General features: G+C 39.6%; 2 protein-coding genes across 3 annotated transcripts in view; one reads left to right on the top strand and one right to left on the bottom strand.

Moving 5' to 3' along the window:
• Window positions 1-11,043, top strand: part of LOC135222636 (nucleolar pre-ribosomal-associated protein 1-like) — a 307,212-nt gene extending 296,169 nt beyond the window's left edge. Inside the window, exon 15 of the mRNA XM_064260767.1 lies at window positions 10,625-11,043. Within this exon, the coding sequence (XP_064116837.1) occupies window positions 10,625-10,885 (261 nt within the window). The 3' untranslated portion in view covers window positions 10,886-11,043. The remainder of the gene's footprint in view (window positions 1-10,624) is intronic.
• A 372-nt stretch (window positions 11,044-11,415) lies between these two features.
• LOC135222637 (uncharacterized) overlaps window positions 11,416-27,747 on the bottom strand; it is a 93,230-nt gene continuing 76,898 nt past the window's right edge. For both annotated transcript variants that reach the window (XM_064260769.1, XM_064260768.1), the window contains exon 4: window positions 11,416-12,832. In XM_064260769.1, the coding sequence (XP_064116839.1) occupies window positions 12,689-12,832 (144 nt within the window). In that variant the 3' untranslated portion in view covers window positions 11,416-12,688. The remainder of the gene's footprint in view (window positions 12,833-27,747) is intronic.

Below are 27,747 nucleotides of genomic sequence, written 5' to 3'. Positions count from 1 at the left end.
GTTATTTTTTCTGATATCCCCCTTTATTTGAGCCCATATAAGTTCTATGGGGTTAAACTGACAATAATATGGTGGCAGTCTGAGCACATCATGACCATTTGCACGGGCTATCTCATCTATCACATACCTCTGTTTTTCTTTGTGACACTTGGCAATCTGCAGCAATTTTGGCTTTGTTGCTGATGGGTCGTGGGTGACGTTATTAGAAGAAAGCCACTCTATGACTTCACTTTTTCTGTTGCTGGTTGTTGGCACTTTATTTTCTATTTTGCTGTGGTAGGGAGCATTGTCCATTATGATTAGAGATCTATCTTCTATATTAGGCAATAGCTGTACCTTAAACCACTTTAAAAACCTTTCATGGTCCATGGAATCATGGTAGTCTCCCTTTACCATTTTTTGACCTAAACAACAATAGCGCATCTTTGACAAACCCCTTCTCACTCCCCGCGTGCACCACAATAAATCTTGACCCCTTTCCAGTCTTAAGTTTGGGTCCTATTTCGCCTTCACCCGTTGTCCAACACTGACGTACACATTCAGTTTGGTTTATCCAAGTTTCATCCAGGAATACTTCAGGTTTACGTTCAGTTGGACTACAATTCCTATTCTTTTCAATTAACCGTAGATATTCAGTTCTCGCTGCCACTGTATCATCACGTTCCATTGAAATTGCTCTTCCACTCGTCACTTTTCTGTACCGGAATCCAAGCCCTCTCACAATTTTCCATAACGTTGTTCTTCCACCATTAAACTTCCTTCACTTTTTCCAGTAGGGCATCTAACGTTGGGAGCTCTCCTCTCTCGTAAAAAGACAAAATCTCCTTCCGAATACACTCTTCCTGAGATATACAGGTGAAGCGAAGGGGACGTTGCCACACTCAGATGACTGTCGCTTGATTTCTTTTCATTGTGTTGGTTGACACTCCTGTAGCTTTGGCGGTCTTCTCAAATACTTCATTTCTTGAGTCTGCTCCCCACTGTGAGCTGAAGTAACGAGGAACATTCATTATAATGTTGCGAGCTTGACTTGCAAATCTGGAAACGGTGCGACGAATGGTGCTGTCATCTCGAGACATCTGCTTGAAAAGAAAAAGAAATCTTGCTTAGTTCGTTGCTGTTTATTGCTCCACTGAGATTATTATTTCATTCACTCAATTAAGCCTCTGATATCTCTTTCGTTTGAAAATATATTCATATACGAAAATTAGAAACAATATGTTAAAACCAACCTCATTAAAACTAAGGATGAGCTGAAGAGTGCGAAGTAGGTCCGTAGATTTCAAATTCTTTCCTGGACTGAATTTCCCGCCCGCGGGTAGCCAACACCTCCAACGATACCAGATGCATCCATCTGATTATTTACTTTTCTTATCAGATATGTCCAGAAATACAAACATATATGATATTTGGGTAAAAATGTTCGAAAGTCATAATGGGAATTCTATGCATTTATTTATAGAAAATGTAATGACATATTAATTCGGTAAATACATAGTCTCGAAACTGCAAACTTCTCATATCGCCAACTGGCAACTGCCAACACGCCAACGGCTCTAGCTGAGAGGACCAGCCCCACGATATCTTGCGTCTCTCGGCACTACTGTCAAACCGAGTCAAGCACGAATGCAACATAATAAGACATATTCTTCATTTTTTCTTTACATATTACAGGCATTTAAAATCTGAAAGCACCAGCGTATTCAGGGAGATTTTATTGTTTGAATAACACAAGATTTTTATTTAGCTTGATCTCATGAATTATGCAAATCCGCTGATGAATAAAAACAGGTATAAAGAATGAAATGTTTCTCCCTTCACTTCTACTCGTTGTAATTCCTTTGTATTTTAACTTATTGATTTCAGGAAAAGATTATTTAATTGTACATTTAATAACGAATCCTTTGGTATAACCAAAACTTTTCTATCTTTTGTAAAACGTGAGATAAATTAAGAAATGTAAACATATTGCTAGTTTTCTAAGCTACAAACGAAAATATGACCCACTGAGCGAGCAGTCTGCCTCCCGCTACCAGCCAATCAGAGGCCGCCAAACAAACGTCTCGTAGGCACAAGAATCTACCTTAAATGAATCGACTATAGGTGGTTTTAAATATACTTCTCTTTGTATTTCATTAACTTGTACATATGCAGTTTTTACATCTAATGTATAACAATTCCAATCTTTCAATTTTATTAATCAAACAAAATTTTAAAATTAAAGCACTGCATGTAGGAGCATCTTTCTCCCATTCAGCCATTTCCTCTTCAAAACTTCTAGCTACCAATCTTGCTGTAGATATCCTTCCCCCCCTCCCCCCCTTTTACCTTTTTAGTTACTGTCCATCTTGTAGATATAGCTTTTTTGCTTCATGTCATATACCTCCTCATATGCCTTTTTTTCTCTCCTTGTATTTCTTTTTCTTTAGCTACAATTATATTTCTATTTTCAAATCCTAGTAACACCTGTTCATCTACAATTTTTTCTGTATGACCATAATCTCTCAAGTTACCCCATCCCTTGTCACCTGACTGTGAGTCTTGTACATTGTACATATCAGCCCAAGATTTGCTTGATTATTTTCCTGCAAGACTTAGTATAGTTCTTTTTTCTATTTGTCCTGTATCATTGTTTCTAGCTCTAACTCTTATTTCCCTTTCTGAAATTGGGCATCTCTTATATTAACTCACTTTCTGTGTCATCTTCCATTGTTTCCTCTACCACATCTCTTTCTGTAGCCTCTTCTGCATCTGCAGTCCTTCACCAGCCCATTATCATCTTTCCTTCCTGCCTCTCTACATTCCCTTCCTTTGGGCATAGGATCTATCTTCACAATATGTGATATATCTAGGTATTTTAGGTATTTTTCTGTTTCTGGTGATAGTCTTCGAGTCCTAGTAACAGGTATTCTAGCTACTTCTCTTAGAGAATCCCCATGTTTTACTGCTACCATTTTCCCGAATATTCCCACTACCTGAGCAGGTCCTCAACATTGTTTCATTTTCTCTCTTATGAGAGTACCTCATCTCCCAAAAGCTTCTTCAAATGTATTTATGTTCTCTGATTATATATATATCTATATATGATATATATATATATATAATATATATATATATATATATATATATATATATGTTATATATATATATATTTTTTTTTTTTGATAAACACACTGGCTTTATGCATTGTATTCAGTATATCCCTTACTATACTCTCATCCATAAACCGTTCTGCTTGCCAGACTTGAACTCTCTTCTCCCATTAAATTAGGCAAAGAAGGGTTTTTCAAAATACTTATTGGTTAGGAGAGAAAACTCCATTATTTATTAAGTAGTTCCTAGCACTCACTACCCATCTTCTATCATCTTTCTTAAACTTTTTGTTTCTATGCTCTTCGATTATGCTTACTGTCTTTTCACATAATCCCTTGCTCCATGGAGATTTTGGTGCTGTGGCCAATAGACTATATTCCATCTTTCAACCATCCTCCTTAGTTTTTAATTTTGAAATCCTTCCCCCCCCCCCCCCCCCCCCCCCCCCCCCCCCCCATGTTTGACAATATTTAAGAAGGTGCTCCAAATACAAAACCACCCCTCAAAAGTGCCTTTATAATAGTTTCTGGTTTCTTATCTGTTATCCAAATAGCCTGACTACCTCGTTGCCATATCTACCATTACCAAGAACTTTCTCTCTCCCACATCCATTGCTACAGCTTCATTAAATGTTTTACTCCAAGAAAATCCTACTACTGGTTTAGCTTGGTACATCACCCTACAGTTGTCCTCAAATAAAACTTTTATTTTTTATTTATCACTGGTACTTATTTCCATTACCCCTTTTGATTGACTTATATGATGACTCACCTAAATTACTTTAGAGCTGTCCTAGTATCCATTCTCCTCAACTCTTCCTGACTCAGACATATGATGACTCACCTAAATTACTTTATTAGACTGTCCTAGTATCCATTCTCCTCAACTCTTCCTGACTCAGACCCATGACTGTGCATGCTAATCACAATTCCCCACAAACTAGCGATTTACATCCTGTCTAAAATTGCATCAACCTCTTCCCAAGACTTCCTTTAATTTACTAACTTCTCCCATATAAACATTTTCTTCTTGCCATTGTGAGTTGCATATAGGATTTCTTCCACCCCTACCTCAGTTCCATTTTCCCCGATATCTTGGGTTTTCCCTCTCTCCCCCAGAATTTGCATTGCCTTGTGACCCCACCATTCCCCTTCCTCTTTATTCCCTAATCTCGAATATTCTTTTCATTATCTGTGACAGTGAGATTTGTTTGTTACACTCTGATTCTGTCTTTTCATACCTAATTAAAAATCTCTCATCTATTTATTAGATTCCCTTCCTATTTTAAAATAGTTTTTCATTTTTCAGTAATTCTCCATTAGCATACTAGATAAACTTCATCTAGTTAGGATAGGATTATCTTTGAAACCCTCTTTACCCTCAAGTTTGTCCCTACCTATTCCTTCTGTTACTTCTAGGGCTTTCCCTTTTTAGCTCATTCTTATCTCTATCCCCAAATATTTCAATTCTTCTCCACACATCACAAGCCAATCTTCAACTTGTCCTCTCCATCCTTTATACTTGCCCTGTATCCCACTAAATTTCGGACAATCCTTTCTCCATCTTATCTCCTTTTTTACACTATCTGATCCGTCCATCTTTAATCCACCACGCTCTGCTACCAGTTTGAATATTTTCCTAGCTTAATCTTTCCTATATGCAACAATCATGCATCTACCCACCTGTTCACGTTCCTCGGTCCCAGTATAGTCTAGCTTAAGACTTTGATAAATACCACAACAAGACTTACAGTACACAAATTCTTATAAGACAGAGAGCTCTCTCCTACCAGACCAAACGCCACGTCCGTCTGTGTCTTCTGTTCTACTCCGCTCTGTTTAGTTTACATTTCCACCCCACGCTCCCGCCATCTTGTCTTCTCTGACGTCACAACACAACTTAAATACATTAAGACATTTTCTAAAATTAAACATGTTTCCTATACATGTGAACACACCCACATTTCAACAATACAGAAAATAAAAATAAACAACACTGATAACCTAATATATAATCAAATCTTCCATTCTATATACCTAAAGAAAATAATGGTAGCCTTCGCAGTTCTTGAGATAAGGATTTTAAGGGTAAGAACTGAAAAGCTAGAATATATTTAATCTTCAAATGTTTTGACTAAGCAGTTTATTGGTACGTCAGGCCATTGTTCTTAATGATTAGATTCCTTGGTGAATTTACATTCAAGATGGGTCTATTTTTGTTTTTTATAAAAAAAATTCCTTTATTGGAGGGGGAGGTTGTGAGCATCTCTACCCAGTACATGGAAAATTTTACTGTCTCCAAAGGGAGGGTTTCCACTACAAGTGACGCCGAAAAAGACGACCCCAGCTATGCATGTCCTAGTGAGCTCCACCTCTTCCCTTGCCTTTAATATGGGGTCCAGGAGTTGATTTTCCTTTTCCTTGGTAAGAGCATCTTTGTTTGCTTCAAAATGGGTGCTGCTGTCATTGTTGTCCTATCTTATGCTGCTGGGGATCCTTTAGTAGTAACAGGTGGCCTGCATAGCTCTGATTCATACTGAGCTTTCTAAGGCTTAGGAAGAGGAAACTCTCAATGGTATTGTTTCTCAGGTTCCCTCCCTTTGAAAGAACATCATACACTGTATTGTGCAATTCTGCTGTCAGGGCTCTTTTAGTGAGTTGTGTGACAACAGATTCTTTAAACAGGTTACATTGGGAAGTGAAATGTTGGATCCCCCCAATGCTTTCTTTCCAGCCTTAATGCAACACTCCAGAAAGTTATAGAGTACTCTCTGTAGAGTCTACCCACTGTAGCAAACATTGTTTTTAGAAGTTTTTGAAAGCTATGTACTAGTTATTTCCAGTACAGTAGGAAGTTATAATATTGAGTTGAGCCTAGCATAAAATTCAGCCATGGCTGTCCTGAGATTTTGCTCATAGGGGTCCCAAATTGGTGGGTAGTTATGTCCAGTGGGATCTTTTTCCTCAGAAAAAGGAAGGATAAATGTTAGCCATTCCTTTGTAAAACTTTCAGATACTGAGATGGAAGAGACAAACGGCTTTATTTCTTCCACTGGCACTGTTTCCAAGTCACTAAAAAATAATAAAGATTTTTCAGGTGTTTGTAAGGCTTAAAAGAACCTGCAGGAGTTAGGCCTACCAAGGATTAGGTAAGCCTTCAGTCATGACCTTCCTAATTAACCTTGCAGAGGAGGAAGGCCTTAATGTGCCAGCCTTCTTCAGAAGTAGTTCCCATTGGAAAGGGATTTTCCTGTTCCAGTACTCTTTTCTGTGGAAATTCCTTTGATGATTTACCTTGCTCTTCAATTCCTGCTGTGTGAGGCAAGTAAGGACAGTGGAGAGAAGAATAGAGAAACTTTTACCTCTCTTTTTCATCTTTATCTTCTATCTCCACCTTGACCCCACTCTCCTTTCCCACGTGAGTGGGTATTGAGAAGGTGAGTCTATTCCTCACATAAGGTCTTCCTATGCTGGTTTTGCATGCCCTTCCTGCTTGGGAGGGCAAGGTTGTTTGATCATCGGTGATCAACACTCCTGAGGTAGAGTAGCTTCTTAGACTGTAGGTCAGCTCCCCTCATCTCTCCATGAGCTCTTGGGCTCTTACCAAGCCAAGATTTTGCAGTTTATTTGCCTTTCCCAATCATAATCAGTCGCAGAGATGGGTTCGTGACCCTTTCAGTGAGGGATTTGCACTGTGTTTACTAGTAAAGTTCCAAGTCTATGGATTGGGTTTACTGCTGGCAATGGAGTGTATTGTTCTCTCGGTCCATCCACAGTTTGGCTATATTGGTAGACAGGTGAACACGGAGTGACTTTTCTTACCCTGACCCCTCGGTGTCATAGAGGCGTTTGCCTGACCCACTCAGTGAGGGGTTTTCACAGCCCATTCGTTACTTTGGTACCCAGTCTACAGATTGGATTTGCACTGTTGGTAGGGAAGGGTCTCCTTGCCTGCCCTCTCAAGAAGGTTTTTTGGAGAATCTGCAGTGTTTCTGTGCCAGAACATTCTTCCATTTCATGTGCGCAGCATGTCGTGTGGTGAGTAGGGGAGTTGTAGGAGTGATGCCAGTGCTTGTTCCTCTGCTTTCATGGTTTTACCTAGTCTCAAAGAGATGGGAAAGCAGCCATGTTTTAAGTCGGAACGGGGTTCTGACAGTGACTCTGACACCTTGTTTCTTCGGCAAGAGGCTCATCTAGTTTGGTACAGGTTCAGGAACACCCTAGGGAGAAGGTTTATGCCAGGTTTCCCTCTGTGGCTGAGGAAGCAGCACCACAGGCCTCCAAGATTCAGATGGGACCAGATGGTCCCACTTCTCCAGAACTCTTGCAGGCTGAACAAAGTGTTCAGAGGAGCTTAACATCCTGATCTACAATTTCTGAACACTATTTTTCAGAATCTGCTGAACACTTTTTCAGAATCTGTTGTGGCTGTCCCAACAAGTTCTGTAGTTGGCCGAACTCATTTTGGACAAGGTCAATACCTTGGCCAATGTACTTTGCCAAGTGTTAAGTCTGGAGGTGGATGTGGAATGACTGGATTCCATTCACCTTTCTCTCTTTTGAAACCAGCATCTGAGCTAAATTTAGTACACATGGAGTCTGGCAGGTCATTGTACTTGGGGGCATCCTCTCCTGGTCGACACCTGCAAGGCTTCTAACTCCTAATCTCTTATAACAAGGGGGAGGAGAAACTAAGTAGTTTTGTCTGGCACCCAATATGAAGTAATCTGTGAGGCAACATGGTTGTAATAACATTTCCATATACGTACTTGAGTAACGCTTTCTCACTTTAGGAGGACCACTAAAGCCCAGGGTCCTACAACTCTGGCCAACCCTATTACCAGACTGGTTGGAGGTTCAGGAGTTGTAATCCTCCCCACTTGCATGGCATTGTGGATCATGACAATTCCATGGTGGTTCTCAACTCGAGTCAGTTGTAACCTCTTACCTACCTAAGGCGAAAGTCTCCTACACAGAGGTGATGGTTTGTAGTTTCGTTGGAACAAGTAAAAAAAAATTTTTAAATTACATAAATTATTTTTTTTTCATTGCTAACAAACCTGAGGTCTTAACATTAGGATAAATCTTCTAGTGCCAGCTGGAAACCAGTAAAAAATCAGTAAAATTCTAAATGCAAGGGACTAGTGGGATCTCCTCAGTCACGAGGTAAGTGGGACCACCCACATCCCCAGCAGCAACTCGTAATCTCACCAGTTATTCTTCCAACCCAAGTTAAACTGTTAAGAGGGGTGGTTAGAAGTGGGCATTAAATGTTAAGATCTCAGGTTTGTTATGAAAAATACAAATTAATTTAATAAATTTGTCATTTTTTCATATAAGAAACAAACCTTCAATCTTAATACTAGGATAGATGTACGCTTGGTGGGAGGTAAGTAATTAAACCAACTGGAGATTTGGGTTTGTCACACCTGGTCATTGATCTGAATAAGAGAATTCTAGGGAAATCGACCTTTATTCTTGAACCTTAGATATATGTATATCTCTAAGTTCAGCTTCTGGGTTTCAATACAGTGTTGTAGTTCATTGGATTCTTGGGAAATAACAAGTTATCTGTTCCAGTAAAAAACCAATGTAGCCACTTATGTAGGTTTTTTATCATTCCCTCTCTCTCTCCTTGCCAAAGAGAGGAATGTAATGCTACTGGAAGGTATCAACATTAATTATCACTAACAGTACAGCTACTACACTCACAGGTAAAGGAGACAGAAAGAGGAAAAGAGACCAGTCATCTCATTCATTTCACTTTCATACCATCACCCTCGACAAGATACAAACTGACCTGCTAGGGGGCACTGGATGAGCTACACAACTTGAGCAGCCACTACCAGACCCCAAGGAAAAAGTGGCCACCAGGGCCACTGGATGAGCTAAAACAACTTGAGCAGCCACCACCGGACCCAGGGAGAAAGTGCCCATGGATCTATTTTGGCAATGTCCTTCAAGTAGAAGGAAGTGAAAGTTGTTTGTCACAGCCATGAACCAGAATTCTAAATTCTATGAACAAACAATTTGTCTGAAGCTACTGATGTAGTTGAATAGTTATTCATGATTGTTTCTTGTAGCCAAAATGAGATTGTATTCTTGGAAACTTCTTTCTTGACCTGGCCTGTGCCAACAAAAAAGCTGTGACAACCTGGTCTGAGATGTTGAGTCCATTTTAGATAAGAACGCAGTGTCCTGACAGGACTTGACATTTCTTCAGTGCCATTGTCAACAAAGTCTCCCAAAGAAAAGGAGACAAATCTGGCATCATGAATTGAAGGGTTTTGAGTCTTCACAATGAACTGGAATAAATTCAAAAGCTAAAGACTTCCAACCTCTGGTGTTTTTGACATCATAAGACAAACCATACAGTTCATCCACTCTTTTTGATGATGCTAAAGCTAGCAAGGAGACCACCTTGAGGGTCAAGTCTACTTGTAGCTTATTGCAGCAGTTCTTAAGCTCTAATAAGACAAGTCAAATCCCAACTAGGTGGTTTGAGCTCTCTAGTGGAGTAGTCCTAGTGGAATAGGACTACTCAAAACTCTTAATCAACGTAGATATTTCCCAAGATGTAGATAATGTCTATGCCTTTCATCTGTAGGACTAGAGATATGGCCCTTCATTGGAGAAACAGAAAGGTGTTTTCCATTCAGAGACTAGAAAGTCAGCTATTTCTTGAATAGAAATTCCAAGTGGAGAAGAACCCTGCCTATGACACCAATCACAATAGACAAAACACTTTCCTTGGTACACAGATGTTGAAGATTTCCTAATGTAACCTGACATCTGAGACACCGTTCTTCGAGAAAAATCTCTTGCTCACAGGAGATACTTGATAAGTCTCCATATGTGAAGATACAGGAACTGTATTGACTGGTGATTACGCTCCACATGAGGTTGACACGATTGATTGTGCCAGGGAAGTACCTTCCTCGGAACTTATGATAGCAGTCGGGAAACCATTCGGCCTGTTGCCATAAAGGAGCTACCAATTTCATCTTGAGATTCTGGGACCTCATCACTGTTCAGGACCTGATGGATCACACAAAACAGAGGGAAAGCATATATGTCCAATGGGACAAAGCATATATGTCCAATTTGTCCCATCCCATGGATAGTGATTTTCTATTAAAGTTGTACGTATCAGATTACAGGCAATCCCCGGTTATCGGCGGACTTGGTTAATGGCGATCCGGTTTTATGGGGCTTGTCTAACACCATAAAATCGGCGATTTGTGGCTCCATAACGCAGAGTTCCGGTTATCAGCGCCAATAATTGCCATAACTTACCTAACAGACCATTAACTGGATATTGGTGCCATAAGTGCCAGAAATCGCAAAGTTTTGGTTAAGGGTGCTCTTCGCTTATCAGCACCCTGCCAAGAACCGAATCCCCGCTGATAACCATGGACTGCCTGTAGTATTAAGATTGATAAATGCCTTAGTTAATCAACAGAATGATCATGTACGCTGTAAATCAGTCATCCATAGAGCAGTTAAATTATAAGTTTTCTTTGTAATTGCAGGTATATTCAGCTTTCCCATGGGAACCACTACAGAAATGTTTAGAAGACACCTTGACAGAATCCGAACTAGTGAGAATACTTGGCAGCAGGGTTGAAGAATGCATGCAAGCATGGAAAAAAGAGCCTCTATCAGAACAGCTAAAGCAAAAACAAAATGCCGATTGCAAATCAGAAAGTTCCCTGGAACAGAAAAAATCAGCTCTTAACCTCCTGGAACTGAAAACATCAGCTTTTAACCTCCTAAGTCTGTTAGGGAAATGAGTGTGTTACAGGAGCATCAAAGTAATACCTTGGTGATTTATTTGAAGCTCAAATATATTTTTGTACAAAATTTTTCCATGTTAATAAAGCTATGTTTTATCCAAGAAGTTTCTTGTTCTGCATGGACTTGTTTATTTCAAATAAACTGTTTATATAACTGACTGTTTACTATATAACTGAAATTGACAATGATATTTAGTTGTGTTGTATCAAAGTAGTTTCTTATTCTGCACAGACTTTTTTTTATTTCAAACAAACTGGTTATATAACTGAAATTGACAATGATATTTACTTGCATTACAAAATAAGGTTTTGCAATTGATTTAGCCAATACTTTCAATATTATGACTTGTGCATAAAGTAGCCACAAATAGACCAACTTCAAGTTAATTTAATTTGAGACATTGAAGGATGCATAAAAAATTAATGATAGTCTTCATGTATGACCAGAATGATGTTACAACTAGAAGCTTACTGTAAAATTGTATGGCATAACCAGTGAAATTATTATTATTTTTTTACACCAGTGAAAATATTTTTATTTTATTTTATTGCTCAATACAGTATACAGTTCAAAGATACATACTTTTTGAGTACATTTTGACAACTACTAAAATTAAAACAACATAAATTACTGTTTAGAGTGAAAGAGCAGTAAAAATTGATCAGTCATATTAAAAAATATAAATAAAATAATCAGACTTACAGGAAAGTGCAATACTAAACTATTATTAGACTCAGCTATAAGAGTAGAAATTATTCTTTTTCTTAATTTCAAACAAGAAGCTCTCTTGTGCTGACCTCATTAGGAAAAAAAAAAAATAAAAAAAAGTTTAATTTCAGAAACTGTCTGACAAGTGATATACTATTTAGGAGTAAACAGTTACATTTATGAAAAACAAAGTTATGAGAACACCGAATCAATCATTTTAAAAAGGGGGAGAAAATTTATGCTATTTTCTGATATAAATAATGTAAAATTTAAGTATGTACTACGATAAATATTTTAAGGTATACGTATTAGACACATAAAGGTAGTTTGAAAATGAATAAGAAAAAGGTGGTAATAAAATAATAAGAAAATACATGAAGATATGTAGTTTGAAAATGAATAAGAAAAACTGGTAAGGAAAATAATAAGAAAATACATGAAGATATGTAGTTTGAAAATGAATAAGAAAGGTGCTAATCAAATAAATAAGAAAATATGCAAAGGTAGTTTGACATTATAAACAAGCTTCCATGGACAACGACTTATGGTTAAGCTATAAACTATTTGCATTTCAAAATCTATAAAAACATTTTAAGCATTCTGAAAAATGAACTTCAAGCAAATCACACTGCAACTATGAAACTATTTACTGAGCAAAACTGAATTAACTATAAACTACTCATTTTGAAGGTTTCAACTCGAGAGAATAGTTTAGTAATAACTATTACTTGCAGGCATTATGATTAACAATAGTACCTTAGGCTAAGCTTTTAAGATATCAAAATATTACCTGTTTATTATGAAAAGATAAAAGATTTTCCTTGTTGTTGCAGAATGATCTGAAACAGTTTGAAAAAAAAAAAAAAAAAGCTGGCTACTTCACAAAATTATGTGTGCCAGTTTGCCTTTTTGGGATGAAAACTACTTAAGTTCCCATTTTTATGAGGATCTTGGGAAATGAACACTAATTTTTTTACTCCAGTGTTCTTGCATAATTAATTTATATTGAATCTTTATTATAAATGCCATACTTCCCCAGTCAATGCAATCCTATCAAGATTTTTATTTACATATACTTAGTTCTTCTGCATCTATGCTAATTCACTCATAGTTAATCTTCTAGCATTTAGCTGAGCTCTTTGAGTCTCCTTCACTTCTTGTTGGTGGCGAACTAAAACCAAGTACGTCACTGCTCCACTTATAGCAAAAAGAATCACGCTTATGAAACCCAGGGCCTGCAACAAAAAGATAATCATTATTGTTAAACATCATGTCAATTTCTTGAAATTAACATACCCAATATACGTACTTGCATCACAACAAAACTATCAATCTATTTGTGCCTATATTCATGGTCTTTCAATGTCCCCTGACTCGCACAGTCTTTTGGGTTCTAAATAGAAGAGTTGATTAATCACACATGCATAGCATGAACCCACTAGCAGATCAGTCATCAACATTCACGAACTGTGTTTAAGAAATCTGGGCTCTACACTTTTTCGTAGTACTTTTAACCCTGTTGCGCACAAGCCGAAAATATAAGGGTGAAAGGTACACAGACTTGTCCCCTGGGCCGAAAAGAACAAGCGCATGGAAAAGCTTTTTGGTAAAATTTGGTACATCTAAACTATAACTGATATACGCTTCTGGTTAGTGTTATTATGTCGGCAAATGATTGAATTATTTTCTAAAGCAATCAGACAATCTTTACAAGGCTTAGAAATAATAAAAACCATGTGATGAACGTGAAATATTTAAGAAAATGCGTAGATATTTTTTTGGAAATAATCATGAAAAATATAATAATTAGGTTTGGGGTTTGTTTTATACCTAAATTCTGTAGAAATGTTTGATCTTTCACGTGGAAGCAATAATTTTGCTATAAATTTGTTTGAAAATGAGCTGTAATTGATAAAAACATGCTAATTTTTTAGAGTGCAATTTTCAGATTTTCCAACCTACTGATGTTGACATTTTATATCGTAGCTAAGTAAGCTAGTGGCGTCGTGTTTGCGTTTTCTTCTAGATTCATTGTTTGGGTTTTCTTCCAGATTCATCATCTGTCAACCCAATGCCGTCAACTATGTTTTCTATGAATGACGCGTTATTTGTGTGAATTTTTCCCGAAAATAACTTACATGTTCACTTATGGAAAAAAAAATTTAGTGACGCACTATGCGTCATCAGATCACAAGAGGGGTAAAAAGTATACTGACCTCTTACTGTGATTTGGAATGCCATTCTACATTTGCCAATTCTTATCTTAGGAGATGTTTTGCCTAAGAGGATTAGTTTGTACTTGATGGTGTCATTAATGGCAATGAGTCAAGTTCTACCAAAGGTAAAAATGTTATTCAAACTTCATCTTCCTGTTCCATATACTTTTCCTCTACCTCATACATACACTAAACAGACAAGTTTTGATAGCGCAGTCGCTGTCTCATCCTCAAGTTACCCTTTCCATGGTCTATCCAGAGTTCCATGATGACCTGACTAAAGTCAAAGAATTTTCTTTTAGCTGGTCTTGTGGCTGGGTATTGTGTCATAATGATAAACATTATAACACGTGACTTGGGATAAGAGGGGACTTTCTCATATCCCTTATCCTCAGTGCCCTTTCTGGTCAGTAAAGATACCAGAGCTCACAGAAGTTTGCTTACTGATTCAAGGAAACATATAAGTTGAAAGCAAAGTGTATAGTTCCAGTTGAAAATGTTTTACTTTAGACTGTGGAACACTGATTTTATTGTGCGTGAAAAGCCGTAAACTGACATTTTTCGCCAGCACATGTCAGCACTTCTTATGATTTAGCTCCGAGAATCATAATAAAAGCAGACTGATTCACCCTCTCACTTCAGTCCTTCACCCACCTCCGCCTAAGAGGATGTCTGAGGTTTTTCAGACGAAACGTCGCAGCCCCACAAAAAGAATAGAATTTAATATCAATTCTACCTGCAATAAACTCTATGGGATATACCCAAAAATTTGACTGCCCCCACTGGAATTTTTTACCAATAAAAATCTCCAATCGTCTTTGACTATTACCTAATTGAGATATGTCAACCCTCGGCGCGTTGCTCACCAATTTAAGCAACAATGAGAAAACAATAATTGGAAAAATAGAGAAGAACCTTTATAAAATTAATGCAGCTGAGGCAGCAATCACTTTTAATAAATTAATAATAATAATAATATAACTATATGTTCTGTTCTAAAGGGTCCACAATAATACAAAGTGTAAAAAGTCCGTGTATAATTTTGAAGACTTTACAGAAAGCTTTCAAACCCTTCCCTGGGTTCATCTTTAGTCCAAAAAAAAAGGGGGGGGTTCGAAAGCTTTCTGTAAAGTCTTCAAAATTATACACAGACTTTTTACACTGTATTATTGTGGACCCTTTAGAACATTATATATACTCTCATGATAGAGAGTTTTTCCCTAATAAATATAACTATAATTACAAACAGTATAAAAATTCTTTTGCCTCATCTTTTTAACTCCACCAGAAGCTTCAATTCCAGAGCTATCAAATATGTCAAGTAGTAATGTGAGAGGAGTTGGAATTTTGCAGATTATAGCAGTCAATAATTTTTACATAAATTCCCTCTCTCCTATAATTTTACCACGCATTTATTTTTTTATTGTTATTTAAAACAAAATTGCCCTGCCTGTGTCCATTGTGGCAGTATTATGGATGGGAGACCGAGTGCCATAGGCTAGACTACAGCGAGCATAATGGGTAGGCACATAAATTGTTGCTAATGATAGGGATTGGGGCGTCCAATGTATTTCACTGTGTTTAGTACTGGCCCCTGGGGGTTAATTACAGTCATCTGAGTAAATATTAATTAAAATTCTTGTTCAGGAGGTAAAACTGCATAGGAAAACTGCAACTGCCATAGTCTAGGGCGCCACAGAATAGTACCCTAGATCTATCATAAAAAAAATTGAAAAGCCAAATTATCTGTCTCTTATCACAAACTTATGAAAAAGTGCTTACAATATGACGGCAGTTAGCCTGTATCAGCCATATAGAAAATTTCAAAGTCCATACTTTATTTCAGTATATTCTCACATTATTGTATTTCATGCATAGAATCATACATTTTTCCCTACAAAATCACTTCAAAATATCTATTAATAAATGTATGAAGAAGCATACTAAAATTGTTTTTTCCACAAAACATCCTTGTAAAATAGGGGTGCGTCTTTTACGCCGGCAAATACAGTAACTTTTAAATGAAATTACAGTAATTTTAATTAACTTTAATTTCATCCAAACTCTCTCTCTCTCTCTCATTTGTAGTTAGTGGTAGATAATTTATCTATTTTTACCTTTACTGCCTACAACTGTAAATGCGTTGTTCTAAAACATAGACACATAACTAAAAGTTGTATTAGTTCAAATAAAAAGCACTGTTTGTTCATGAAAAGGAATTTCAGAACAACGAGAAAAAGACAGATTAAAGAATTTCAAATTACGTAATCTTCACACACACCTATATTTTTACCGTTTATTTCTTTATTTAAAGGTAATGTATTAAGTAATCTAACTTTAAATGAAATTACAGTAACTTAAACTTTTCATGTTAACAGTTAGCTTAATACTTTTGGAGCATGATTAGGGTCATATTTAGTGTTCAAACTCTATAATTAAGCATTTATTAGCATTTTTAGAGACCGTGCCCCACTTACGCGAAAATTCCCCTTACCAGGGGGGTCTGGAACCTAACCTCATATAAGTTCAGGGTGACAAAATTATGAATAACATCCGAAAATGGCATTGTCACAAAACGGCAATGTATGAGTGACATGACACGATTCCAAAAAGGAATTTAAGTTAGTCCAGTATACTACAGTATAAAAGTACGGTGGAGTCAAAGAAAGCAGACTGGGTACTGACTGATTTAAGTTGTTTGAGATTAAGCTGGCCTTATACCAACACGGACTCTTGCTCCTTGAGCAGCCCGTAGAAGATTTATTACCAGGGCAAAAGGTATACATAGCGGTGCACGGACGGAAATGAAGTGCCGAAACCCAGGTTCCCATGTCCCTGCACACTGAGTGAGAGCAATTTGTGTCTGTTAACAGTCAATCAAATAATAATAAGAGACATAATGTGCATACAGTGATAAAATATATATTGGCGGAAAGGCCAGGAAATTTTACATACAAATATATACAAGTGATTCTTGTTGTGTTGATAGATGTAGTATATATGATCGTAATTAATGAGTAAAGAAGACATCTTTACAAGTACTCCCCACAAAGACAATGTTTTATGAAATAATGATTGGAAGATCTGTTGAATGTTGAACTCGGTATCTTCTTGGGAGCAGGAGCCGACCCAGAGTTCTTGATATCTGCGGTTGTGGGGAGGTTTCGACTGCTGAGTCATCCGGCGGTTTTGCCTGGTGGACATCATCCTTAGTGTGGCCTTTGGGACGTCTTCGACCTTGTTTTGGGATGTCAATCTCTTCATCTGAAGTCTTGTTTTGTGGAGGAATTCTGGGGCATCTGCCAGTTTCCTCCTGGGTTCTGCTGACCATTAGGAAGGCTGGCTTAAACTGTCGATAGATATCCAGTCTTCCCCCCATGGATGTTGACGAGGTAGGCCTTGGATGATCTATCCATGACTCGGTTTGGTCTTCTGTATGGTCTGAGCGCCTCAGTGGCGTGGTCGGTTTGGTCCTGGCCTGCCACGAGCACGATTCTTGAGCATTCCATTAAGGGGTCAGAGATGTGTATTTCTGGTGATAGAAGTTCACTCTCAACTTGGTTCATAAGTATGTAAAGCCGTTGGCCCCTTTGCTGAATAACCACTGGTTCCATGCAACGTACACAAAAAAAATCTGTATGGTCTGGTCAAGGGAGGGAGGTGGACACCATTCCTCATGAAGACGTGCGTACAGGTTTTCAGGCCTTCTGGAGTGAAGTTATGGGTCCTGTCCACAAAAGTCTTCTGGCAGCGCACAAACTTCTTCGTGATTTCTCTTAGTCTTGGAAGGGGTGTATCTGGGTCGTCCAGCTCCATGGGAAGAATTCTCCAGGTATGGCCAATGCTTCTGTAGACTTTCTGCGGGAGATTCCTCCCCGTTTGCCCTTGGTGCGGTGTGGAGACTCAGCTGGACCCAAAGCAGCTACGCCTTCTCATTCTTATCAGTACAACGTGCCATCAGAGCTGCTTTTAATGAACAGTGGGTCCTTTCCACCATACCATTGGTTGCAGGGTTGTATGCCATTGTACTATGGAGTGTTGTCCCCATCAGGCATGCCAGGGAAGGAGACCCAGAGTTCCAACAAGAATGCCAGGCCCCTGTCTGTAGTTATATCATCCGGCACACTGAAACGGCTTACCCAACTTGACAGTAGGCCTCCTGCACAGGCACTTGTTGATGCTTCTACCATTTGGGTTGCTTCTGGCCATCTTGTGGAACAGTCTATGATTGTCAGGAGGTATCTAGCGCCGCCTGATTGTGGCAGAGGTCCTACAACGTCTACGTGGATGTGTCTGAAACATCGTCATGGTTGAGGGAAGTCTCCAATGCCTGATTCTCTGGCATGATATGCAGTTCTTCGCCCATTCTCGTCCGTCCTTTTTTAATCCTGTGCCACACGAATTTCTCTGTCATCAGGCGCATTGTTGTTCGTCCTGATGGATGTGACATGCCGTGGATGATGTTGAACACCTGCTTTCCCCATGACGTGGGTATCATTGATTAGGGGTGGTCTGTGCTGGTATCGCAGAGAAGTGTCGATCTTGATTCGCCTACTGGCATGTCCTCCCACTTCAGTGTGATAAGTGCCATGTGGTAAGCTGCCGTTTCCGGGTCTGTGACCTGTTCCTTTGCCAAGTCTGCGTAGTCTATGCCCAGGTGGACTGAATTTATTTCAATCCTTGATAGGGCGCCAGCTACCGGGTTCTCTTTGCCAGGTACGTAGCTGGTGGTGCATCCAAATTCGGAGATAGCAGCCAGGTGCTGTTGCTGTTGGGCCGACCATGCATCTCCCGCCTTCATGAACGCTTGTACTAACGGCTTGTGGTCTGTTAGGATGGTGATGGGCTTTTGTCCAAGAGGTACTTGAAGTGCTGCATGGCTTGGTAGATTGCCAGCAGTTCTCTGTTGAATGCACTATAGGAGGTCTCTGGCGGCTTTAACTTGTGGTTAAAAAATGCAAGTGGGTGGGGGAACCGTCTACTATCTGCTCTAACAAAGCTCCGCAAGTGACATTGCTGGTGTCAGTTGTGAGTCTCAGGGGGGTGGTGGGGTGTTGATATGTTAAGGTGGTGGCTCTGGCGAGGGCTGCCTTCGTCTGTTCAAACGCCTTTTGTTGCGGGACTTCCCAAGTCAGTGCTTTTGGCTTCTCCTTAAGCACTCTGGTTAGTGGATACATGATGTGGGTGATGTCTGGCACAAACCACTGATAGTAGTTGACCATGCCAAGGAACTCCTGCAGGGACTTGATCGTTTTTGGTGTTGGAAAATCCTTCACTGCGTCTACTTTGGAGGCCATGAGGCGGACACCTGTTCGGAGAGATCTCATGTCCCAGGAATCTAGCTGCTCCACTTTGAAGATACATTTGTCGAACCTGACAATCAATCTGTTCTCCTGAAGGCATTTCAGCACAGCCCAGACGTGGCCCAGATGTTCCTCTGGGGACCTGGAGATAATTAGGATGTCGTCCACATAGCAGACACAGAAAGGTAGGTTCCCCAGGATGCTGTCCATCAGGTGTTGGAATGTGGCCCCAGTGTTCCTGAGGCCGAAGGTGGAGTAGGAGAAAGTATATGTCCCGAACAGCGTGATGATGCCTGTCTTCAGAACATCGTCAGGATGTACTAGTACCTGAAAATGAGACTTAAGCAAAACCATTTTTGTGAATATTTTGGCCACATGCTAGGCTCCTGTTAGGTCTTGCATGTTTGGCAGGGGATAGGTTCAGCCGACGGTAGCCCCCACAGCGCCTCCAGGAACCATCTGGTTTCTTCACCATGTCGAAGAGGAACACCCATGGACTCTGTGCATTTTTGCCGATACCCATCCTTTCCATCTCGGTAAATGCTTTTTTAGCATCCTGGAGTTTCTTGGGCGGCAGGCACCAGAACTAGGCATATGTCGGCGGACTTGTGGTGGTGATGTGGTGCTCAATGCCGTGCTCTGCCTGGGTACCTGGCACCTGATGCAGTTCTGGCTTGAAGACATCTGGGAATTCGTGCAGGAGGGCACTGTATTTGTTTGCCGAGATGGAGCATACTGCGGGCATTCCTGGTTCGGTGGGGAGCAGTCGGGAGCGGCAGGTTCCGATATCCAGCAGGCGTTTTCACAGACATCTACCAGCAGTCCGTGTTGTGAAAGGAAATCAGTGCTTAGTAGGGGAAACTTGACATCTGCGATGATGAAGGGCCATTTGTATTTACTGCGATGATGAAGGGCCATTTGTTTTTACAGCCCAGGATGGATATTCCTTTGGTCCAAGTTTTGTGGCAGCGGATGATGCTTCCAATAGTGGTCACTAGTGTAGCTGAGGTGCCGGACGTGGCGTCGCGGCCCTCCCCCGACAGTGGAAATACCAACTGCATAGCCCAGTGTCTATCAGCATCCATCATCCCAATATAGCATCGTGGATGAAGAATCCTGCTGGCTGGGATTCTCTAATGTTTGCAGCAACTGCTGTTATGGGTAGCTGCCTTCCCAGTTTTTTGTGAAAGAACAGGGGGCTCTGCAATTTTTTGCATCCTTTCTGAACCTCCGATGAAACTACCCAGCTGGATTTGTCCTCATCTTCTGCTGCAACAGCAGCGCCTTCTTCCTGTATAGTACCACGTTCGTGTCCCCCTCCTCAGCTTCTTCTGCTATCAGGCTGCAGGTGCTGTGGCATGCTTGGAGGCCTTGTGGAGTTTGTGTGCAACGTTTACCAATTCGTCCATCAAGCGTGCATCTGCTTCCATGATTCCCTCACCTCCTGCAGAAGGCGCTGCAGGAATATTTCCCGTGATATGCTCATCTCCCTCCTCCATCCGTCTGAGTTGAAGCCCGGCAGCATCAGGAGACCTCAAAGTTCGTCCCAGGCCTCCCTGGGTGATGCTTCCCCCAGGGGCTGATTCATCAGGTCAAGGGTGCGTTGGGCTCTCTCTGGGACGGGCATGGAGTACGTGTCAATGAGTTTCTTTCATAGGTCTTCGTACTTGACCTTGCCCAGCTGCGAGTCCAACCATAGGGTGATTCTGTTGAAGACCCCCTCCGGCAATGTTGTCATGGTGGGGTCTGCTTTGATCTCCTCATCCGTGATTTTAGCTACATGGAAATGGACATCTGCCCGCAGGAACCAGGACATGATATTTTGCCGCGAGAATGGTGGCAGTTTCATCGCGTGGGGTATTGCTGCCTTCGAAGGCAAGAGGTGGATGCAGAGGATCTGTGTCCTCAGAACGACTTTCTATGTGTCTACCATCTTGACTCACAACAAAACGTGAAATAAGTGCTGTACTTAGTCTGTTAATGGTTTTTGGGGCTCGTCGTGTGTTTCCATTAATGACTTCTGAATAAGGTCGACATGAATCGTATATGGCAAGGCCAAACCGTTTGAGAACGCCAGAATGTACCTGAAGAAGATATGCCATAATTAGTCCATAGTGGCGTGGGTGTTCTCTGAGGAAGGAGCTTTCAGAGGTCTAGACTTTGTCCATATGGTTCCATTAAGTCCTCTGAAGGTAAAGTGGCTGTAGCGAGTCCGTTAATGGTGAAGCCAAAACCGCTGTGTTTACCGTTGCTCTTCGGGTCACCAGTTGTGGAGTCAAAGAAAGCAGACTGGGTACTGACTGATTTATTACATGGGCAAAAGGTATACATAGCAGCGTGTGGACGGAAACAAAGTGCCTGACCCCAGATTCATGTGACCCGCAGCCTGAGCGAGAACAATTTGTTTTTAACAGTCAATCAAATAACAAGAGACAATGTACATAGTGATAAAATATATATTGGCAGAAAGGCCAGGAAATTCTACATGCAAATATATAGTTGGGATTCTTGTTGCATAGATAGATGTGGTATACAATCATAATTAATGGGTAAAGAAGACATCTTTACAATACTGTATCCTGCAACCCAAAAGTGAGATGGGATGCAAATATTGCCTAAATAAGGTCTAGTATTGGAATTGACTGGAAACCACTTTTGGTCAGTTCTGAATACAAAACTTCAAATCAAAACATGATAAGGGCTCCAATACTCATCCTTGATGATAATAATAATCTTTGGTTAGATGCCTCAGTGCGCATTTTCTCTCCCTATAGTAAATATCTAATTAGAGAAATTATCTAATGAGAGAAAAACTAAGAAGCTGTACATATGAAAGACCACTTACATAAATGGTTTCCTTACCTGTGTCTATAGTATTAAAAACTATAGAAGACACCCTCTACCAGGACCCAAGTTGCTCAACAAGTAGCACAAGCCTTCTGTCCCTTCATTTTCAAAATCCATTATTTTTGTAAAGACAGATTTCAGAATTTTGTAGTGATTTAAAAGACCAGAGACAATGGCAGAATTAAAACCATTTGCCTTGATCACCCCAGCTTTGGAAAACTCCACCAAGGAATGGACAACACTACAACTCCCTTCTGAAGGGGAAAAGGTCCCTTTATATTTAGCTACACAGCAATTTAAGAGCCCAGTGAGAAGAATCTCAGATGTGACAGCCTCAGCAGAATTTTGTATATACTAGGGTCCACCTCTTTAGTATTATAACCTCTACCACCTTGCTGAAAGTTGCCATCAAAAGGCTTCCAAAATGTTCCAGAACAATGGTTGCTGTTGTGGCCAAAAGTCTTAAGATAGATATAGATATATATATGGCAAACATTCTAGTGGTGCATAAATGGCACGAATGGAAACATTGGAAGGCTCCAACTATAGTCACTTCCCAATGTAACTTCATTACTATTACATAATAACCCCTTCTGTAAGAACCTGTTTGAGGAGTCTGTTGTGGTTAAAACTTAACAAGCAAGCCCACCAACAGAATTGTCCAGAGTAGTATACTCTTTTGGAAAAAAGGTAATTAGGAAACAAAAACCCAACATTTAGCCTTAATCAGTCCAAAATGGCTCTGAGAAAAAGTATTTTCCTCAAAGACAGGTAGGTGATTAGAAGGGACAATGCCTCACAAAAGGGCAACTACACCACCAATAAAAGCAGAGAGGTGGTCAGCTACTCAGGAATTGTCATATCAATTTCCTGGAGCTGATGGCTGTCTTTTTGTCTCTTAAAAAACTCAAATCTGCAGAAGAGACATTTGGTTGGTTCTAGACAACATGACTGCAATGTCTTACATCAAGAGATCAGGATGATGATCACCTCCTCTCGGTATGATAATGCTAGCCATCCTTCGATGGCACAAGCAAGGCAGTGGTGGTTGTCTGCAATTCACCATATGGGGTCTATCAATGTAATAGTAGACTCCCTATCAAGGAAAACGACAGCCTCAACAGAGAGGATGTTAGACAACCACTCTTTTCAGAAAATAGCCAACATGCTTCCACAACTGGAAGTGGACCTGTTTGCCACATATGAGAATCACAAACTGCCAGTCAAGCAACAGCAAGAGATGCCTTCCTACAAGATTGGAACAAATAGAGGACATCGATATATTTTTTCTTTTTTCTCCATTGTTCCAAATTTCGAAGGTGTTGAGCAAACTCCTAACCTTCAAAGGAACAACTTACTTAATAACCCCAAATTAGCCAAACAGGCATTGGTTCCTATTATTTTAACAACAGGCAAAGAGATCAATTCCAACACTGTCTGCTGTTTTATCCCAGTCAGTAAGAGGGAAAGTCCTTTATGGATCCTCCTTTCTGAGCTGCAACCTTCATGGGTGGATCTTTAAATATATCCACCGTGAAAATTGCTTGCCTGACATTGTCAGGTATCTAATGCAAAAACTACACACTTCATATATCTGGCAAAGCCAACATGTATGGAAGACATGGTTAGATTTTATCCATACTGAGAGCCCAATTAGAAATTCTAGAGAAACAATTTTAACTTTTCTCATCCCTTTTGAAGACAAACGCCTTGGAGTTACAACAATCATGTCATACAAGGCAGCATTAAAAGAACCATTGCCTTATGAATTCGGGATTCCCTTCTGCGGTCCTTTGCACCACAAAGATCCCCTCTCGAAAAGTTCCAATAACTTGGTCCCTGAACAAGGTGCTTAGATTTCGATCAGTCCTTCAATTCAGCGGACATGATACAACCACAAGTCACAAGCTACAATAGACAATCTTCTTGATTGTATTAGCATCATATTAGCAAACTGGGCATCATAGACAGGGACAGTAGATCATGCAAACAGCTGACCATTGTCCTTTGGCCTGTCATGAGATTCCTTTTAAAAAGAAATCTCCTACTCTCAATTAACTAGAATTAGCAGACAAAACATTATGCCCAGTTCAAGAACTTAAGGTTTACCTACAGGTCACGGCAAACATACCAAAAGGTACGTTTTTTCCTATATGTACTCCAGCAACAATAGTATTGCCATGAGCTCGAACAAATTCGAATACACTATGTATCGGTAGGTGACATGGATAGCTGACCCATAGGCACTACAGCGGCAAACTACGGGTCTTCCTGCTAGCTTTCACTGGTGAAGGTTTGTCAATACTGCAACAATACCCAGCGTGCTTAGGGAAGTCACCACAGAACTTCACCCTAAAAAACAAATTCACATTTAGTTTCTTGTTCTTTGCTACCAAACCTAAAGGTATCTGGAATAAAGAATTTGGGATTTGAAACTGGTGGCTTGACCCTGGGCCAAAAATGTTTTTGGGTTGTCGGGATTAAAATTTTAGAGCTTTTTGTCACCTGTAGATTTCTTTTAACACAGGAAAACCTATTTTTGGCAGTCGCTGCCGAGTCCTTAAAACCCTCCCACTTCCCTGATGAAAAGACGGGGTTTGGGCAAGGGATTATCCTACATTGACCAACAGAAATGAATGGCTTCTTGGTCCTTGTTTGATCATATGTAAACAATATGACGGTGCATACGCGCATAGCCACTTCTTCTTCTTGCGGGTTTTCGATGTAGGAAAACTAGGTTTTAGCATTCGCTGATAATAAGAGAAAGTGCCTTCTTATCATGAGTCCAGTTATACTCTATCACATGTTATAATGTTTATCAAGACACAATACCCGGCCACAAGACCAGCTAAAAGAGAATTCTTTGACATTAGTCTGGTCACCATGGAGTTCTGGATAGACCATGGAAAGGGTAATGCCGTGAGGACTCAACAGTGACTACCAAAAATAGGTTTTCCCTACATCAAAACCTGTTTTTTCAGTCACTCCCTCTGCTTGAACTTTCTCTTTGCATTCTTCATTATTCAACAAAAATTAAATCTCTGTATTTAATAAAATTCTGCATGTTAAATTCTGCATAGGCAGTGATCACAATCACACTTAAGAAAATTCTAAAGTAAGAGGCAGCATCTTAATTGTTCTTTACAAAACTACTGCATAACAACTTTAGAAGTCCCTGGTTGTAGCACAAGTCTTGCTAAACTTCAATAATCTGGACTACACCAGGATCTGGAGGCTCCCTGGCCACAGGCTATTTTTCACACAGTAGGCATTACCAAAGGGCATTTTCAGCATTCCTTCAACCCTAGCTGCATCCACTTATTAGCATTTTATTTTCCCCACATCCCACTTCCTTTCATCAATCTTGCCGTCCAACTTCTGTATTACTTCTTACTGCAAATGTGGGATTTTTTCCTTTTCTCCCTGTCCACCTTTAGATCCTCGTACTTCATCTTTACCCTCTGAAACTCTTTATCTTGCTCTTCAACGGCTCCCACTCCCTCTTTTCTTTATTTTATCTGCAAGTACTTCGGTGCCTGGCTTGGGACCCTGAATCTTATAAATCAAATGAAAAATCTAACACACCATTATGCAAGCCATAGGAGTTATCAAACGTTGTTCCACCTGCTGTCTTGGTAAAGTCATTTATTACTTGCTGACAGGAACATCATCTCTTGAAGTATGAACTAGAGCATAGTCCAGCAAGAGGAACACCTGTTACTCACTGCACTGTACTGGACAACAAATTGGTCATCCAGACGCAAGGCAAGGCACAAATAGTTAAGATTTTTTTTTCTAATTTTGCTCTGAACTAGGCCTTTACATTAATGTTACAGCTGATACACTAACTCTTTATGAAAGAAAAAAAGCTTTGGGTTGCTTTGTTTTCCCAACAAACATGGATCTGATCTTGTGAGCTGTTTTTATTTGTAAAGAGGACTTGAATTTTAGCATTGTTCATGTTACAGCCTGATAATGAAGACTGTGCCTCTTGCCCTGTTGTGAGTCTGGTTTTCCTGAAGGCCACTACAGTATCTTCTACACCTGCAAACTGGCTTATATCTCACTAACATTTGCAGAAACCTGTTAAACACTAACTTTTCAGGAGGCAGTAATATAAATGATGTAAAGACCACTATCATTGGCAACGTACCCATCAGAGTTATTTATTCATTGGCAACGTACCCACCAGAGCTATTTATTCATTGGCAACATACCCATCAGAGCTATTTATACTAAATAAGAACAGCCTCCATGAAATTTTGTTGTAGGTTTTTGGACTTGGCTTTCCACTATATTTGCAACTTCCAGCAGCAACTCTAAGAATTTCAGCGTCTTGAATCTTCTGGATCCCGTACATGTCCAGTCTTTCACAAAAACACAAATCAAAGCTTAAACCCTTACCACAAATGTTAACTGAAGTGAAGCATTTAATACAAATTACCTATCTATGCTACTAACGTAATGCATAAATTTTAATATTAACTTTTTACAGCATAATCTGTCATAAAAAAAGACAGATCCACATTTTAGTGCCAAACCTTCCACAACATCAGATTATGCAAGAAGAAGTTCGTATCTGGGATTTTATTTTTCTATACTAATATAAGCCTAGTGAAGACCAAACTAAGCAGAGAAGAGGGGAATTTGTAATCTTGAATTATTTTTCAGTTGTATTGAATCATAAAGAAAATATCCAATGTATATGATTTATAAACAAGGGAATCGTGTGAGGTGAATTCTCTTGATTTCGCAAATTCGTAATTATTATATCGAGCCTAACACCTGCCACCTTGAATATAAGATAAAATGTAAGAATGGAACTAAATTTTTCTCTTAAACTGAAGGAAGTAAAGAAAATGTGTAATAAACTAGTCCCCAATCTGCCATCACCAAGTTGACGTGTGGGCTAACATAAACTAGAGGTGCGGCAAGTTGTTCTCTTCAATAAGCCGGTAATCCTGGAATTCATTGTGTAGCTATGCTTATAAGCGTTATCTTTATCTGCACGCATCTGTATTAATATGGATTATTTTCTTATAATATAAGATTCATTACACTGCTGGTTATCCTGCTAAGAGAATAGGAGGATGTTTTATGTAAACTTCTGCTATAATTTGGTGTAAAACTGTTTGGAAACTCATGTGAAATTTTCTTGGTGCATCGAGCACGTGGTAATTAATAATGTTGAGTTAGTGTCTAGTTGTCTGAATTTAGTCATTTTCCACGGTGGAGTGTTAATTCCTGTGAGGAAATCCATTTTGTTATCATGATGCGGTTTAATTTTGTAATAAAACCTAAGAAAACATCGCTTGTGTCCAACCCCAACCCTATGTTGTAGTAGTATTGCCCTTCTGGCCTTGCTATCGGCTCATAACACCTGAGCCTAGAACTTTAACAGTCACAAAAAGGTGACAATCTGAATGCATAAGACATTGATGCACTACAAAAAAAAAAGAGGTTTTAAAGCAATAATGCAGCAAGTAACAAAAATATTCAGCCTAGTTTAAAAATGTTGAAAATCCTAGTAATAAAACAAGTTGTGCGTACTTGGCAGATGATTCTGCAAAAAAAATGCAGTGTCCTAAATCTTGTTTTGCCCTAAAAGACCAGCATTTCCTCTATGTATAGAATATTTCCCTAAAAGTCCATAATGCTAACAGACGTGCAAGTATGGAAACTTAACCTGACTTTCCAGCTGACGTGGTGTAGGAAGATTGTGACTAAATTGTTAGATCACAAAAATGTGTTGCTAATCCGAAATTTTATGTTTTTCCTCACAAT

The sequence above is a fragment of the Macrobrachium nipponense genome, chromosome 8 (genome assembly GCF_015104395.2).
Source record: "Macrobrachium nipponense isolate FS-2020 chromosome 8, ASM1510439v2, whole genome shotgun sequence".
Taxonomy (NCBI): domain Eukaryota; kingdom Metazoa; phylum Arthropoda; class Malacostraca; order Decapoda; family Palaemonidae; genus Macrobrachium; species Macrobrachium nipponense.
Note: the sequence above shows the minus strand (reverse complement) of the source record. Positions and strands in the feature narration are given on the sequence as shown.